General features: G+C 36.5%; 1 protein-coding gene across 2 annotated transcripts; it reads left to right on the forward strand.

Annotated features, from left to right (window-relative positions):
* Positions 1-718: 718 nt before the first annotated feature.
* Positions 719-12,092, forward strand: LOC107803920 (26S proteasome regulatory subunit 6A homolog). Of its 2 annotated transcripts, XM_075253572.1 has the most exons (9): positions 719-1,169; positions 5,330-5,437; positions 5,681-6,064; positions 8,255-8,373; positions 9,276-9,363; positions 9,590-9,709; positions 9,814-9,954; positions 10,818-10,842; positions 11,829-12,092. In XM_075253572.1, exons 1-9 carry the CDS (start codon positions 936-938, stop codon positions 11,882-11,884), a joined length of 1,275 nt encoding a protein of 424 aa, XP_075109673.1. In that variant the 5' UTR covers positions 719-935; the 3' UTR covers positions 11,885-12,092. The 2 variants fall into 2 exon arrangements, with proteins under 2 accessions (XP_075109673.1, XP_075109672.1); XM_075253571.1 differs by lacking the exon at positions 10,818-10,842 and having other exon boundaries at positions 9,814-9,988.
* The last annotated feature ends 376 nt before the right edge of the window (positions 12,093-12,468 follow it).

A 12,468-nucleotide genomic window follows, 5' to 3' on the forward strand; every position in this document is an offset into this window, starting at 1 on the left:
GATCAAGTTTGCAAGTGTAATGCTCTCTCTTGAATTCTACAGCAAAATTTAGGAGGGCATGTTGCTATGTTTAGTACGTAAAAAGAGAACGTTATCACAACTTCAAAGAGAAAAAAAATAATGTTTTAAAACAACATGCTAATAGTGAGGTGTTGGGCCCGGGCTAACACACAGATACATATATAATTGTAGGTATTTTATTTTACTTTTAAGTATATATTAATAACAAAATAATACCATAATAAGAGATAGGAGATCGTCTTACTAGGTGGTTTGGCGACGTGAAGTTATTTCCTAAAAACACGCTAATGGTGGAGATTTGCTTTAGCCAAACTTGGCTAAACCCACACCATTACAATATCAAATTCCACACCAAGGCACCAACAATGAAAAATATGACAGTGACGAAGCATTGATCAAACATAGAATGTAAAAGAAAGAAGCCATATTTTTCTTTCTTGTGAATAAATTGATATTACCGATGCTTGTAGTTTAATTAAATAATGTCGTTGTGGGGGGGGGGGGTCGTGGCAACTCTTTTGTAGGTATTATTTTTTTCTCCAACTTTTAAAAGTAATTTTTTTCTAAGTAGGGCATTTTAAGGGTTAAAAAGGTTATTAAAGTAATTTAACTTTTAAAGAAAAGAATTATTGCATTTATATAGAATAGATATATAAATAGACAAATAGATATAGTGATGTAGAAGGAGCTAGAGGCTTATAGCCTACAATTGGTATTATTACTAACTACAGGGATCCAATTAAAGATAAACTAAAATTGAAAGGATTGAAAATGCAATAATCAGAAATTGGTGTATTTTCTCCTTTCGTGACACTCTAATCTCTATAAACCTTTCTGATTCTACAATCTACAAGCCACACACAGATCGAGTCCCTCATTCCATAGTGCTCTCTGATAGACTTACTCTGTTGTGGATGGCGACACCGATGGCGGCTGAGGACGGCAACTTCGAAGATGACCTGTATGCCATGTCCACTGATGATATTATTAGGGCTGCGCGTTTGCTAGACAACGAAATCCGAATTTTAAAGGAAGAGCTGCAGAGAACGAATCTAGAGTTGGATTCATTCAAGGAAAAAATAAAGGAGAATCAGGAGAAAATTAAGCTTAACAAGCAGCTTCCTTACTTGGTCGGCAACATTGTTGAGGTATTGTTATGTTATCTTATTGTTAGGGTTCACCGTTTGCATTTATAATTCCGGATTTATGAAACTAGTGCTTTAAGACACTCACTAAAATCATTGGGAGTGTAATTGGTACTTTCTAATAGTGTAAGTAGACCAGCGACTAATTGTTTTTTTATGTTTTTTGTTGGGCATCAACTTCTCCTGGAATCGGAACCTTAATATTTTTTCAGTAAGGATATTGACTGTCTACTGATAAAATAGCATAGAAAGTTGCTGTACGTCGGAAGGAAGGAAAAAATCTGTTCACAATGAGACTATGCATCCTAATAGAGCCAATGAGAAAGGCTTTTAGGGGTCGTTTTGTAGGGTGCATAAGAATAATGCTGAATAAGATGTATTAGAGCCCATTTGGATTGGCTTATTTTAAGTGCTTTTAAGCCAAAATAACTTTTAAGCCATTTTGTAGTGTTTGGATAGAGTAAAGCATTTTTAAAGCTAAAATGACAAAAACAAGCCAAAAGCCAAAAACTAGAATTCCTAACTTATGGCTTAAAAACTATTTTGGCTTAAAAGTCACTTAAAATAAGCCCATCTAAACGGACTCTTAGTAATGCATGCGTTAGTAATGCAAGCATTAATTATGCAGAAATTATTTCTTATCTACTGTTTGGTGTGATGTATTAAAAATTAAAATGCATTGCATAACTTGTAAGAAAATTAGCTAATTATGAAAATGGCCTACATATTCTTTAGCTTTAAGGGACTTTAAGCACAATTTTGTCTTTAACTATGCTAATTCATGCATTAATAGCCTTGGTATTGCTAATACCATGGTTTGTTATGTATTAGTTATATATAGGATAATACCAAATAGGCTGTATAACTAATACTTGTATTAGTAATACGTAGATTGAAAAAGTGTACCAAACAAGAGATTGGTAATACCAAAAGTTAATGCATGCATTATTTTCTCTAACACATCCTACCAAACGACCCCTTAGTTTAAGAGAATGCAACAACAACGCCTTAGTCCCAAACAAGTATGGGTCAGCTATTAAATCCTCACTAACCATGTTTCTCTAATTAAATCCATCTCAAGCCAACATTATATAAAATAGATACAAAAATAAAAAGTATCAGAAGTTATCTGTGGTTTTTGCTGGCATAAAAATCTTTAGTAGGGCCAAAAGACTCCTAAAATTGTAGGACCTAAAATAAACGTACTAACATGACTAAAACAACAACAACAACAACAACAACAACAAAAAACCCAGCTTGATCCCATACAGGGGGTCTGCGGAGGGTAGTGTGTACGCAGCCTTACCCCTACCCTATAAAGGCAGAGAGGCTATTTACAATAGACCCTCGGCTTAAGGAACAGTAAAAATAAAGCAACAAGCAATAGCAACAGTAATGTAATATGGTAATGGAAGCGAATGGCATAACAAGTAATAAAGAGTCACAAATAAGAGAATACAAGAATAGTACTAGTACTACTGGTAAACCTAGGAGAAACTCACAACTACCTGTCAACCTACCACCTTAATCATCGACTTCCACACCTTCCTATCTTGAGTCATGTCCTCGATAAGGTGACGCAATGACATGTCCTGCCTAATCACCTCTCCCCAATACTTCTTTGGCCTACCCCTGCCCTTACTCAAGCTTGCCATGGTCAGCCTCTCACACCTCCTGACCGAGGCATCTATGTCTCTCCTCTTCACATGGTCGTACCATCGCAACCTCAATTCCCACAACTTTTCCTCCACAGAGGCCACTCCCACCTTGTCTCTAATAACTTCATCCCTATTCTTGTCTTTCCTGATATGTCCGCACAACCATCTCAACATTCTCATTTCAGCTACTTACTAGCACGACTGAAACATATTTCCTATTAATTGGTATCACCTATATAAATATTTTTCTTCCATTGTGCCTTATCTTTCCCGGAGTTTGCATGGGTTCCGAAAGATGGTAGGTCATTCAAGACAATTTCCTTCCGTGTTCATTTAGATCTATCTCGTCCACCTTGGTGCATCTGGAGGTCAACGCAGGACATGATAAAACATCCAAACAATCTCTCATTTTATCTTCAAATGTGTGCTACTTGCACTTTCTGGTGGATGTGGTAAATATTTTAATCTTGTAGAGCTTGTTGTATTGCTATACGTCTATCTTAACATCCACATTTTTGCGATACTCATCTTGTGGATATGTTGATGAATCTTATAACTGTTCCATAATACTTAACTATTCACTTTGGTAGGCATCCTTCTATTACTTTAGCACCCTGATAGCCTTTTACTGTTAAAAGATACCCCGGTTTCAGCTGTCCTGTTTCGATTCAATGTTTTTTTAATAAGGAATTTTGATTCAATGTGTATCTGTTTCATATGTCATTCTATTCTCTTGGAACAACAAGTCTAAATATTTGAATTGCTTGCATCTAGCCACCTCAATCCAGTCTAATCTCATCTTTGTTTCACTCTTCTTATGCAGACTAAACTGGTAATGCATATACTTAGTCTTATTTCTGCTTATCCTAAAATTTGTACTCTCTATAGTGCTTCTTCATAGTTTAGCTTTTAGTTGACACCCCTCGTTAGTTTCGTTAATTAGTACAATATCATCACCAAATAGGATACTCCATGTTACTTGATTAGGGTAATTTCCAATTTGATGTATTGGATGACAGGATAGCTTGCACGTCTTATTCTACAATATATTTTATGAACCTCAGTTAGATGAAGCATGATTTGTCCCCAAGCAATGGGACTGGACCTGATCGTTTGGAGGGGTAATGAACAGTGTCAATAGTGTTATTACTTATTAGAGGGGTACAACGGGTGCACAGCCACGGAACATTCTTTGCCTATGACTTCTGATTGCACCAGAAGTGTAGAAAGAGAAGTATTAGCAAATTATTTATGACCATTTCATTAAGGTGAAGAACAGCCATCTACCGTGCTAAAAATTCGAGGGTGGAGCTAGTGGGGTGGCCACGAAATCTTTTCAATCCTAGCTTTGAAGAAGCAAACTTCAATCTCAAACTTTCACTCCAGTACTTATTCTCCTTTCGAGCCAGTTCCCGTGGGGAAGGGTAAGGCTCTAGTTGCAGTGGCTTAAGGAGTTAGAAAGAGAGGGAGATCTGAAATACTCAAAGGACCAACTCTGCATGATATCTTCTCCAATTTATGAAACTTGCACTTTTGTAGAAATTGCTGCAACTATGCTGGCCTGGGCCGGGGGTCTTACGGGAACGGCCTCTCTACCTGCACTAGGTAGGGTAAGGTCTACGTACACCCTACTTTCTCCTGATCCCGCTTGTGGGATTTCATTGGGTTTATTGTTGTTGTTGTTGCACTTTTGTAGAAATATTAAATTGTATCGTAATAGTTATCTTCATGCTTCCTCTTAGTGACTTGGCTCCGTAGATATCCTGTTCTGTGGCAAATTAATTGAGATACTTAACAATCTTTAGGACATATTGTGAACTCTGAATTGAACAGCCATTCAGGTCTGTATTTAAAATTTGTAAAGGATGGTTGAGACTTTAGTGATTGTTTTTCTTGACTTGAAATGAGGGTCTCCTAATATGGAAAGTATTTGTTTATGTAGAATTTTGCAGTACTGATATGATCCTTGTACTTTTGAGAATTTAATATGTACGCTGTATAGTATATGGGTTTCATCATCGCATTAGTTTAAGTAGATGGACAGTTCACCTAAGAAACCTAATTGAAGTGCTAATCTGGGAATGCCAAATGCATTTGGTCAAGACGATAGAGATGGATAAATGTATTTTGGGAAGACAAAAGATGCTTGAGAAAAACACTGGTTGGTGCCAGGGGAGAGAGGAGAGGGCTGGTGATTGATTTGTATGTTCTGCAATTCTTAAGAGGTTTTTCTTGCAATGTCTACTGTTGCTTGTTTGGAAGTGATATTTTTCCCTGTTTGTTGAGGCTATATGTGTATAAGAAGGCTTATTTCGGCATTTCTGTCATGTGATTTTAAGAAATTGAATTGCCTATAAGACCTTGGGGAAGACAATATTCCTGCACATACTATTATGTCCTTTCTCTTTTTCTTAATATTTTGTTTTGTTTATAAAGGGGGTTATGCGGAGATGGAAGGTAGATCAGTTTATCTTTGAGGCACTCATTTGATCCTTATCTTTTCAGATTTTGGAAATGAATCCAGAGGAAGAGGATGAGGAGGATGGTGCAAATATTGATCTTGACTCGCAAAGGAAGGGCAAATGTGTTGTACTGAAAACGTCCACGCGCCAGGTGAGTCGTTATACTCATAATATTGTATGACTATCTTTTTAGGGATGCAATGTCACAGAAATTGCCTAAAATTCTCTTCTTCTAAGTAGTGCACTTTTAATATATACTACCACAGCTTCATTGGCATTTATATCCTTTTTATGGTTGAACTTCACAACTAGATCCTTGTTCTCCATATGAAAGCCATTTGGATTTAGCAAAGTTCTTTTTACTAATTCAGTCCTTTCTTCATGCTAATTGTAGACAATTTTCCTGCCTGTTGTTGGCCTTGTTGACCCGGATAAGTTAAAGCCTGGTGATCTTGTCGGAGTAAACAAAGACAGTTATTTGATATTAGACACATTGCCATCTGAATATGATTCACGGGTAAAGGCAATGGAAGTTGATGAAAAACCAACTGAAGACTACAATGATATTGGAGGTCTGGAGAAACAGATTCAAGAACTCGTAGAGGCAATTGTTTTACCTATGACACACAAAGAACGGTTCCAGAAATTAGGCGTCCGTCCTCCAAAAGGAGTCCTTTTGTATGGGCCTCCTGGGACTGGGAAAACTCTCATGGCCCGAGCCTGTGCTGCACAGACAAATGCCACTTTTCTTAAGCTAGCAGGGCCGCAGCTTGTGCAGGTGAATTTTATTCTACTTCCAGTGATTGTTATGTTCAGTTGCTTGAATTCATATGAGATACTCTGTATGTGCAAGTTACTCTAATATCTTGTATCCGCTATTCTTGTTTTCTTATTATATATTTTTTTTAATAAGTAATGTATCCCCTGTTTGCTTCTTTCCTCTCAATTGGGACAAATGGTTGCTCTAAAATGCATTTGTTGCAATTACATTTAGTAAGATGCTAAGACTTCAATAAAAAAAACATTTAGTAAGATGCTAAGTGGTTCTCGTATCGAACTTACTGATGATCTTGTCAAAAGCTTGTTCGTTTAATTTACTTACATTTAATACACATTTGTAAATCTCAGTTAAAGCCTCTGTGTTTGATATATCTAGTTTTTGGATTTTTTGAAAGATTTAATCATTTGACTTTGGAACTCTTCAAAGAAAAAAGGTTAAAAAACCTCAAACAAACACTTCCCCAAAAAATGTTAGTTTGCACACTCGAAAACAAGTGCCACCTTGGAATATGTCTAGGTCACTAGGCAACATGTCAGTTATTATAAGACAGCTACTTTGGGGGTCGAACTAAAGTAAATCAAGGAAGCAGCATATCTATACATACACAAGGGCAGGATGCTACTCTCACATTCATTCTCAAACTTTCATATCTCTCTCTAAGTTATTTGTTTACGGTATGATTTTGATGTCAATTGTAATGTAGCAGGGGAATCTGCCGTTTCGGCTACCACAATAGTGTATTCCATCGCTCCCCTTTCCTGTAAAGTAGTTACGACCTGGGCCACAGAAGATGCTTTTTGCCCAATAGCTACATAAACACATATTACATTTTGACCTTGTTGATTGAGGATCGTATCTGTGGCTACTGCTGTTTTACCGGTCTGTCTGTCCCCAATAATTAATTCTCGCTGACCACGTCCTATAGGGATCATCGAATCAATAGCAATAAGCCCGGTTTGAAGAGGCTCATATACGGAACGGCGCGAAATAATACCCGGGGCGGCAGATTCGATTAATCGAAATTCAGAAGCTGAAATTTCACCTCTACTATCAATAGGTTTAGCCAGGGCATTTATAACACGACCCAAATAAGCCTCACTCACGGGTATCTGAGCAATTCTTCCCGTTGCTTTTACAGAACTTCCTTCTTGTATCAATAAACCATCGCCCATTAATACAACACCAACATTATTTGATTCCAAATTCAGAGCAATGCCTATTGTACCCTCTTCAAATTTGACTAATTCACCCGCCATTACTTCATCAAGACCGTGAATACGAGCAATGCCGTCGCCTACTTGAAGTACGGTACCGGTATTTACAATCTTTACTTCTCTATTATATTGTTCAATACGTTCACGGATAATATTACTAATTTCGTCAGCTCGAATGGTTACCATGATTCTTTCTTTATTATTTTTTGAAAGAAAAAAATAATACCTACAGTAGAAAGACTAATCAGTTATTTCTTTCATTGTTCCCAACATGCCAATATTGGCACTAATGGTACGTAAATGTAACTCGTTGTTCAAACAACTATTCAGAGTTCCTAGAGCTCCTCGTAAGGCTTTTTGGAAAACCCGTTGTCGGACTTGATTATTCGCCCTTTGCTGTTCAAACTGAATCGTTTCGTTTTTGTAATTTTCTAATTGTTCCAAAGTCTTATAAGTTGAATTAATCAAATTCAATTTTTCTCGTTCTATTTCAGAGTATCCATTCACTCGAAACTGCTCGGCTTTGCTTTCTACTTTCCGTAAGCGAGAACGAGCTTTTTCGAGTTGTTCAATAGCCCCTCCACGCAGTTCTTCTGAATTTCGAATAGTATTCAAGATCCTTTGTTTTCGATTATCTAACCATCTCCCTGTTATCAATATGTGCAGTGCGTGGAAATACTCTTATCTTGTTGCTAGTAATTTTGATCAGTAATGCTATGCGGACCTTATACGCGACAGATTTTCGCAGCATGGGATAGGCATAACTTGCTATTGATATTGAATTTGTCAGCTAATTTCCATAAATTGATTGACTAGAGTTAATTGTTTCTGAAAGAAAACTTGATATCATGACAGATAATTTGCATTTAGAAGATTACGTTTTACTGTTCGGCGTTCTGACTACCCAAGTAGTGCATAAATCAACTGCATCTCATTTATACTGCTTATCAATGGAATCTTGTACTAAATGCAGATGTTCATTGGAGATGGAGCAAAACTTGTCCGTGATGCTTTCCAGCTGGCAAAGGAGAAATCACCTTGCATCATTTTTATTGATGAGATTGATGCTATAGGCACAAAGCGTTTTGATAGGTAACTATGTGGCTGATGTTCTTTTCACTTAGAAATGTTTTAATCTTGCACACACACAGAGAGTATGCAGACTCTTGATATTTGTGTAATGAATGAAATTTCACTCTAAGCTAGCGTTTGGCCATAGATTCCCAAATTTGTTTTGAAAAATTTGATTTGAGTAAAGTTTGGTTTGAAGATGAAAATGTGTTTGGACATCAGTTTTCAAAACATATTTCACAAATTTATTTTGGAAAAACTTGAAAACTATCCACAAGTTCTAAAAACTATCCACAAGATGACTTATACCCACAAGTTCTAAAAACTATCACAAATACCCAACATTGGCATTATCAATAACATTCATTATATTATCGCAAACCATAGTCCTGAACATAAATTAATTTGGTACAAAATTATCATTTTTATAATGAACTACATGATACACTATCAGATGACCGAGAAGGCGAAGCAACATTGTTACAAAATAATAAATGGTGGGTTCTTTTATAAAATACAAAAGCTTGGGGCAATTTTTTAAAAATGTAATAGTGATATTTTGGCTCAAAACCAGTTATTGAGTTGATTTGGGATTTTGCCAAAATGTAGGCAAAATCTATGGCCAAACATGTGTTTGCCAAATAAAACCCAAATTTAGTTTGGCAAAATCTATGGCCAAACGGGTCCTAAATCTCCTTATATAATATGCAGAGTCTTGCTTTCACTTACAAATGTTTGAATCTTACAGACACACACGCATGCACACACGGATATGCGTGTGTGTGTGTGTGTAGACTCTTGATATATGTTATGACTGAAAATATGATCACTTTGTACTTCATGAAAGAAATGTCACTCCAAACTTCCTTATAGGTGCGATACTGCTGGACTTTCACTTACTAGTTTATGTTGTTTGATTGCAGTGAAGTTAGTGGGGATCGAGAGGTCCAACGAACTATGTTGGAGTTACTTAATCAGCTCGATGGTTTCAGCAGTGACGATAGGATAAAGGTTATTCTCTTGCCTGTACTTTCTACTTTTACCTATCTTAAACTAGTTTGGACATTGAGCAAAATATTCCCTTCCCAATTTTGTAGTATTTGTTGTTGGGGTTTTAAAATTTAGCTGCACATCAGTGCAAAAAGTTAGACATGGTATTTCCACTATTCATGGTATTTTTATTATTCTGGCTCTCTATATTTGAGTCAATTGTATTGGTCTCTTTCCTTTACTTCAGGTTATAGCAGCAACAAACCGAGCTGATATTTTGGATCCTGCTTTGATGCGTTCTGGTCGATTGGATCGTAAAATTGAGTTCCCCCATCCCACAGAGGAAGCTAGGGCTCAAATCTTGCAGGTAGGTCTTCCTCTGAAATTGGTGTATATCTGATGCGCCCTATAATCTGAGAAATAAGTTCTTCAATGTTTTTGGTTTCTTTTGATTCTCTATTGGAATTGCAGATTCACTCTAGAAAGATGAATGTTCACCCCGATGTCAATTTCGAGGAATTGGCTCGATCCACAGATGATTTTAACGGGGCTCAATTAAAAGCTGTATGTGTTGAGGCAGGGATGTTAGCACTCCGCCGTGATGCCACTGAGGTCTCTCTCTTTCTCCCTGCTTTCTCTACTATTTGTGGCTGCTCCCACTTGTGCATGCCATGCTCTGTTGTGCTGATATTCTGGCTATGATCTTTATCTGTTTGGCTTAGTTTCTGTAATTTAATTCAGGAAAAAATTTGATCCATCAAAAAAGGAAAAAGAAACAGAGGATAGCCACAATGTTTCTTGCATCTGATCATTTTAGCTGGCCTAAAAACGGAAAAAAGAAGATAGCCACAATGTCTCTTGCGTCTGATCATGTTAGTTGGCCGAAAAAGTTTAAGATGTTTGAACTTTGAATTAACTGAAATTGTTAGAAGCTTAAAATCCAAATAACTTGAACATGGCACAAGTTTAAGTATTGAGAAGCATATTACAAATTTGTTTGTGAAATGTGATCTGTTCATTCTAATATTACATGTAAAAGCTATGTGAAAAGTCACAAAGATGCAAAGGAGTGTTTTTGGCTAAAAGAGTTGTATTGTATTTCAGATTGATGTTTGACAAATTCTTATTCCCACCTGTTTGTATAATTATGTAGCACACTAGTAAACTTCAGTTTATGATACACTAGTTGGGACCTTCAACTGGTAATTAAAAAATCAGATTATATCATTACATCGGTACAAATAAAACAGGCCCTTAATGTCTTTGGTTTTAGCAGTATAGTGGCGGCTTATGATGGTGATCTGCATCCTCTTATCCCTGTCAAGAGGGTTTCAACTAGTTTGGTTTGATAGTGTTGTCGGTCCTATGAACCAGGAATTAAGATTGAAACTAATCAATAGTAGAGAAACACATTCCCCCAACTTTTCTATGGTTTGCAAGCTATAAGCATTTGTTTTTATTTTACTGTTTTGCAGGTTACCCATGAAGATTTCAATGAAGGTATCATTCAGGTTCAGGCTAAGAAGAAAGCCAGCTTAAACTACTATGCTTAAACTAACTAGATGTGCGCCTTTTGACGTCTTAAGATAAGATGGGCACTGTCATTCACTCCCCCCCCCCCCACCCACCCAAGGGGGAATTGGCCTTGTAAGTGCTAGAATGTTTGCTGTTAAAACCGATCGTGGAGGGTGTGAAAGCGTTATATTTGATCTCTTTTTAAATTTGTTCTCTTTATAATTTATTGTTGAATGACTCGATGACCTCTAAAAGCCTAACAGAGGTACATTGGGAATTAGATTAATTGGAAAAGGGACCTTATCACAAAAAAGAAGGTATATTAATTGAAAGAGAGTATTTCCTTATTTCTGTAAAAGACGAAAAGATGTTTCACCCTCTAGGGGTGAGTACTGTGAAAGTATGAACCGCGCATGCCAGTAAAATCTAACTGGGGAAGCTCCTGTGATAGGCTCTTCCGTGCAAAGTTTGTGTTGCACATAGATTTATATTAGAAATCAACCGCTGTATTCATAACGTAGAGAATCTAGTTAAGTTTCTTACCATCTATGACTACCAGGCACTCAATATATACCTTTTATCCAATTCCTTTTTTATTAACCATTATCAATTTTAACAAAAAGAATTTCAGCCTATACCCCCCTAATCTATCGACTTCTTCCAAACTTTTTCCCTCTTTCTGTCTCTATCTCACTCCAAAATCTATGTGCCTTACCTTTCCCTGTCACCCAATGTGAATGGTTTTTTAGCTTAAGCATCTTCATATCTGAAAGTTCGAAGGTGAGATTTCGGATGAGGTGTGGGGTTGCATGTGTTGTTTTTCCTGAAAAAAGAGAAGAGAGGAGAGTGAGGTCTGGACGTAAAAAGTGATCGTCGGAGGGGAGTTTTCTGGAGAGGCTCTGTCAGATTCTCGCTCATACTCCCATGGTGGTTTTCTTTGAATTCTTCTGATGGTATGTCTCGTTTTTTAGGTGGTCGCATAAAAAGTAAAAAATGGAGTAGAAGATTAGTTGGAGAAAGAAGGTAGGAGAGTTGAGACGAAAATAAGTTGTATACTATTTGAATCGTTTTCTGAAATTTATATTTAAATTATAAATATTCTCTTTGTACATAAAGTTGTTGATATGTATCAAATTTGTATTAAAGTTGTATGAAAATTATATTTCAGTTGTATTCTCTTTGTAGTTGTATTATTTTTGTATGAATATTATATGAAAGTTATATTAAACTTGTCCTATCAGGTTGTGCCCTTGTTTTGATTATTCCCCAGTTTCGCCACAGATATTGAGAAATAAAAACTTCTGTTTTTTGGTAAAGTTTGCGGTGACTTAAATATATACTCAAGGAATGTATTTTACAGGCATATCTGTACTAAAAACGAGACTTTTATTTTCTCAGAATGAAATCAAAGTTCATTAATGTCCATACTACAATCTGGAGGTGGATCCTCTTTTGATGTTTCTATGTGTTAAGACAATTTCCAAATTTTGATCTCAATATCAGATGTGAAGAATAAGGAGGGAGACAGTAGTAGAAGGAGAGAGGAGAGGAGAAAAAAAAAGGAAGAATGGTGTAGCTGAATCCTTTAATTGAAGGCATTAATTATGATTT

The sequence above is a fragment of the Nicotiana tabacum genome, chromosome 5 (assembly GCF_000715075.1).
Source record: "Nicotiana tabacum cultivar K326 chromosome 5, ASM71507v2, whole genome shotgun sequence".
Classification (NCBI taxonomy): domain Eukaryota; kingdom Viridiplantae; phylum Streptophyta; class Magnoliopsida; order Solanales; family Solanaceae; genus Nicotiana; species Nicotiana tabacum.

Coding starts and splice junctions, on each gene's coding strand:
- LOC107803920 (XM_075253571.1), top strand. CDS start 936: ATGGCGACACCGATGGCGGCTGAGGACGGCAACTTCGAAGATGACCTG. Junction 1,170..5,329: donor TGGTCGGCAACATTGTTGAG/GTATTGTTATGT, acceptor TTATCTTTTCAG/ATTTTGGAAATGAATCCAGA. Junction 9,364..9,589: donor GCAGTGACGATAGGATAAAG/GTTATTCTCTTG, acceptor CCTTTACTTCAG/GTTATAGCAGCAACAAACCG.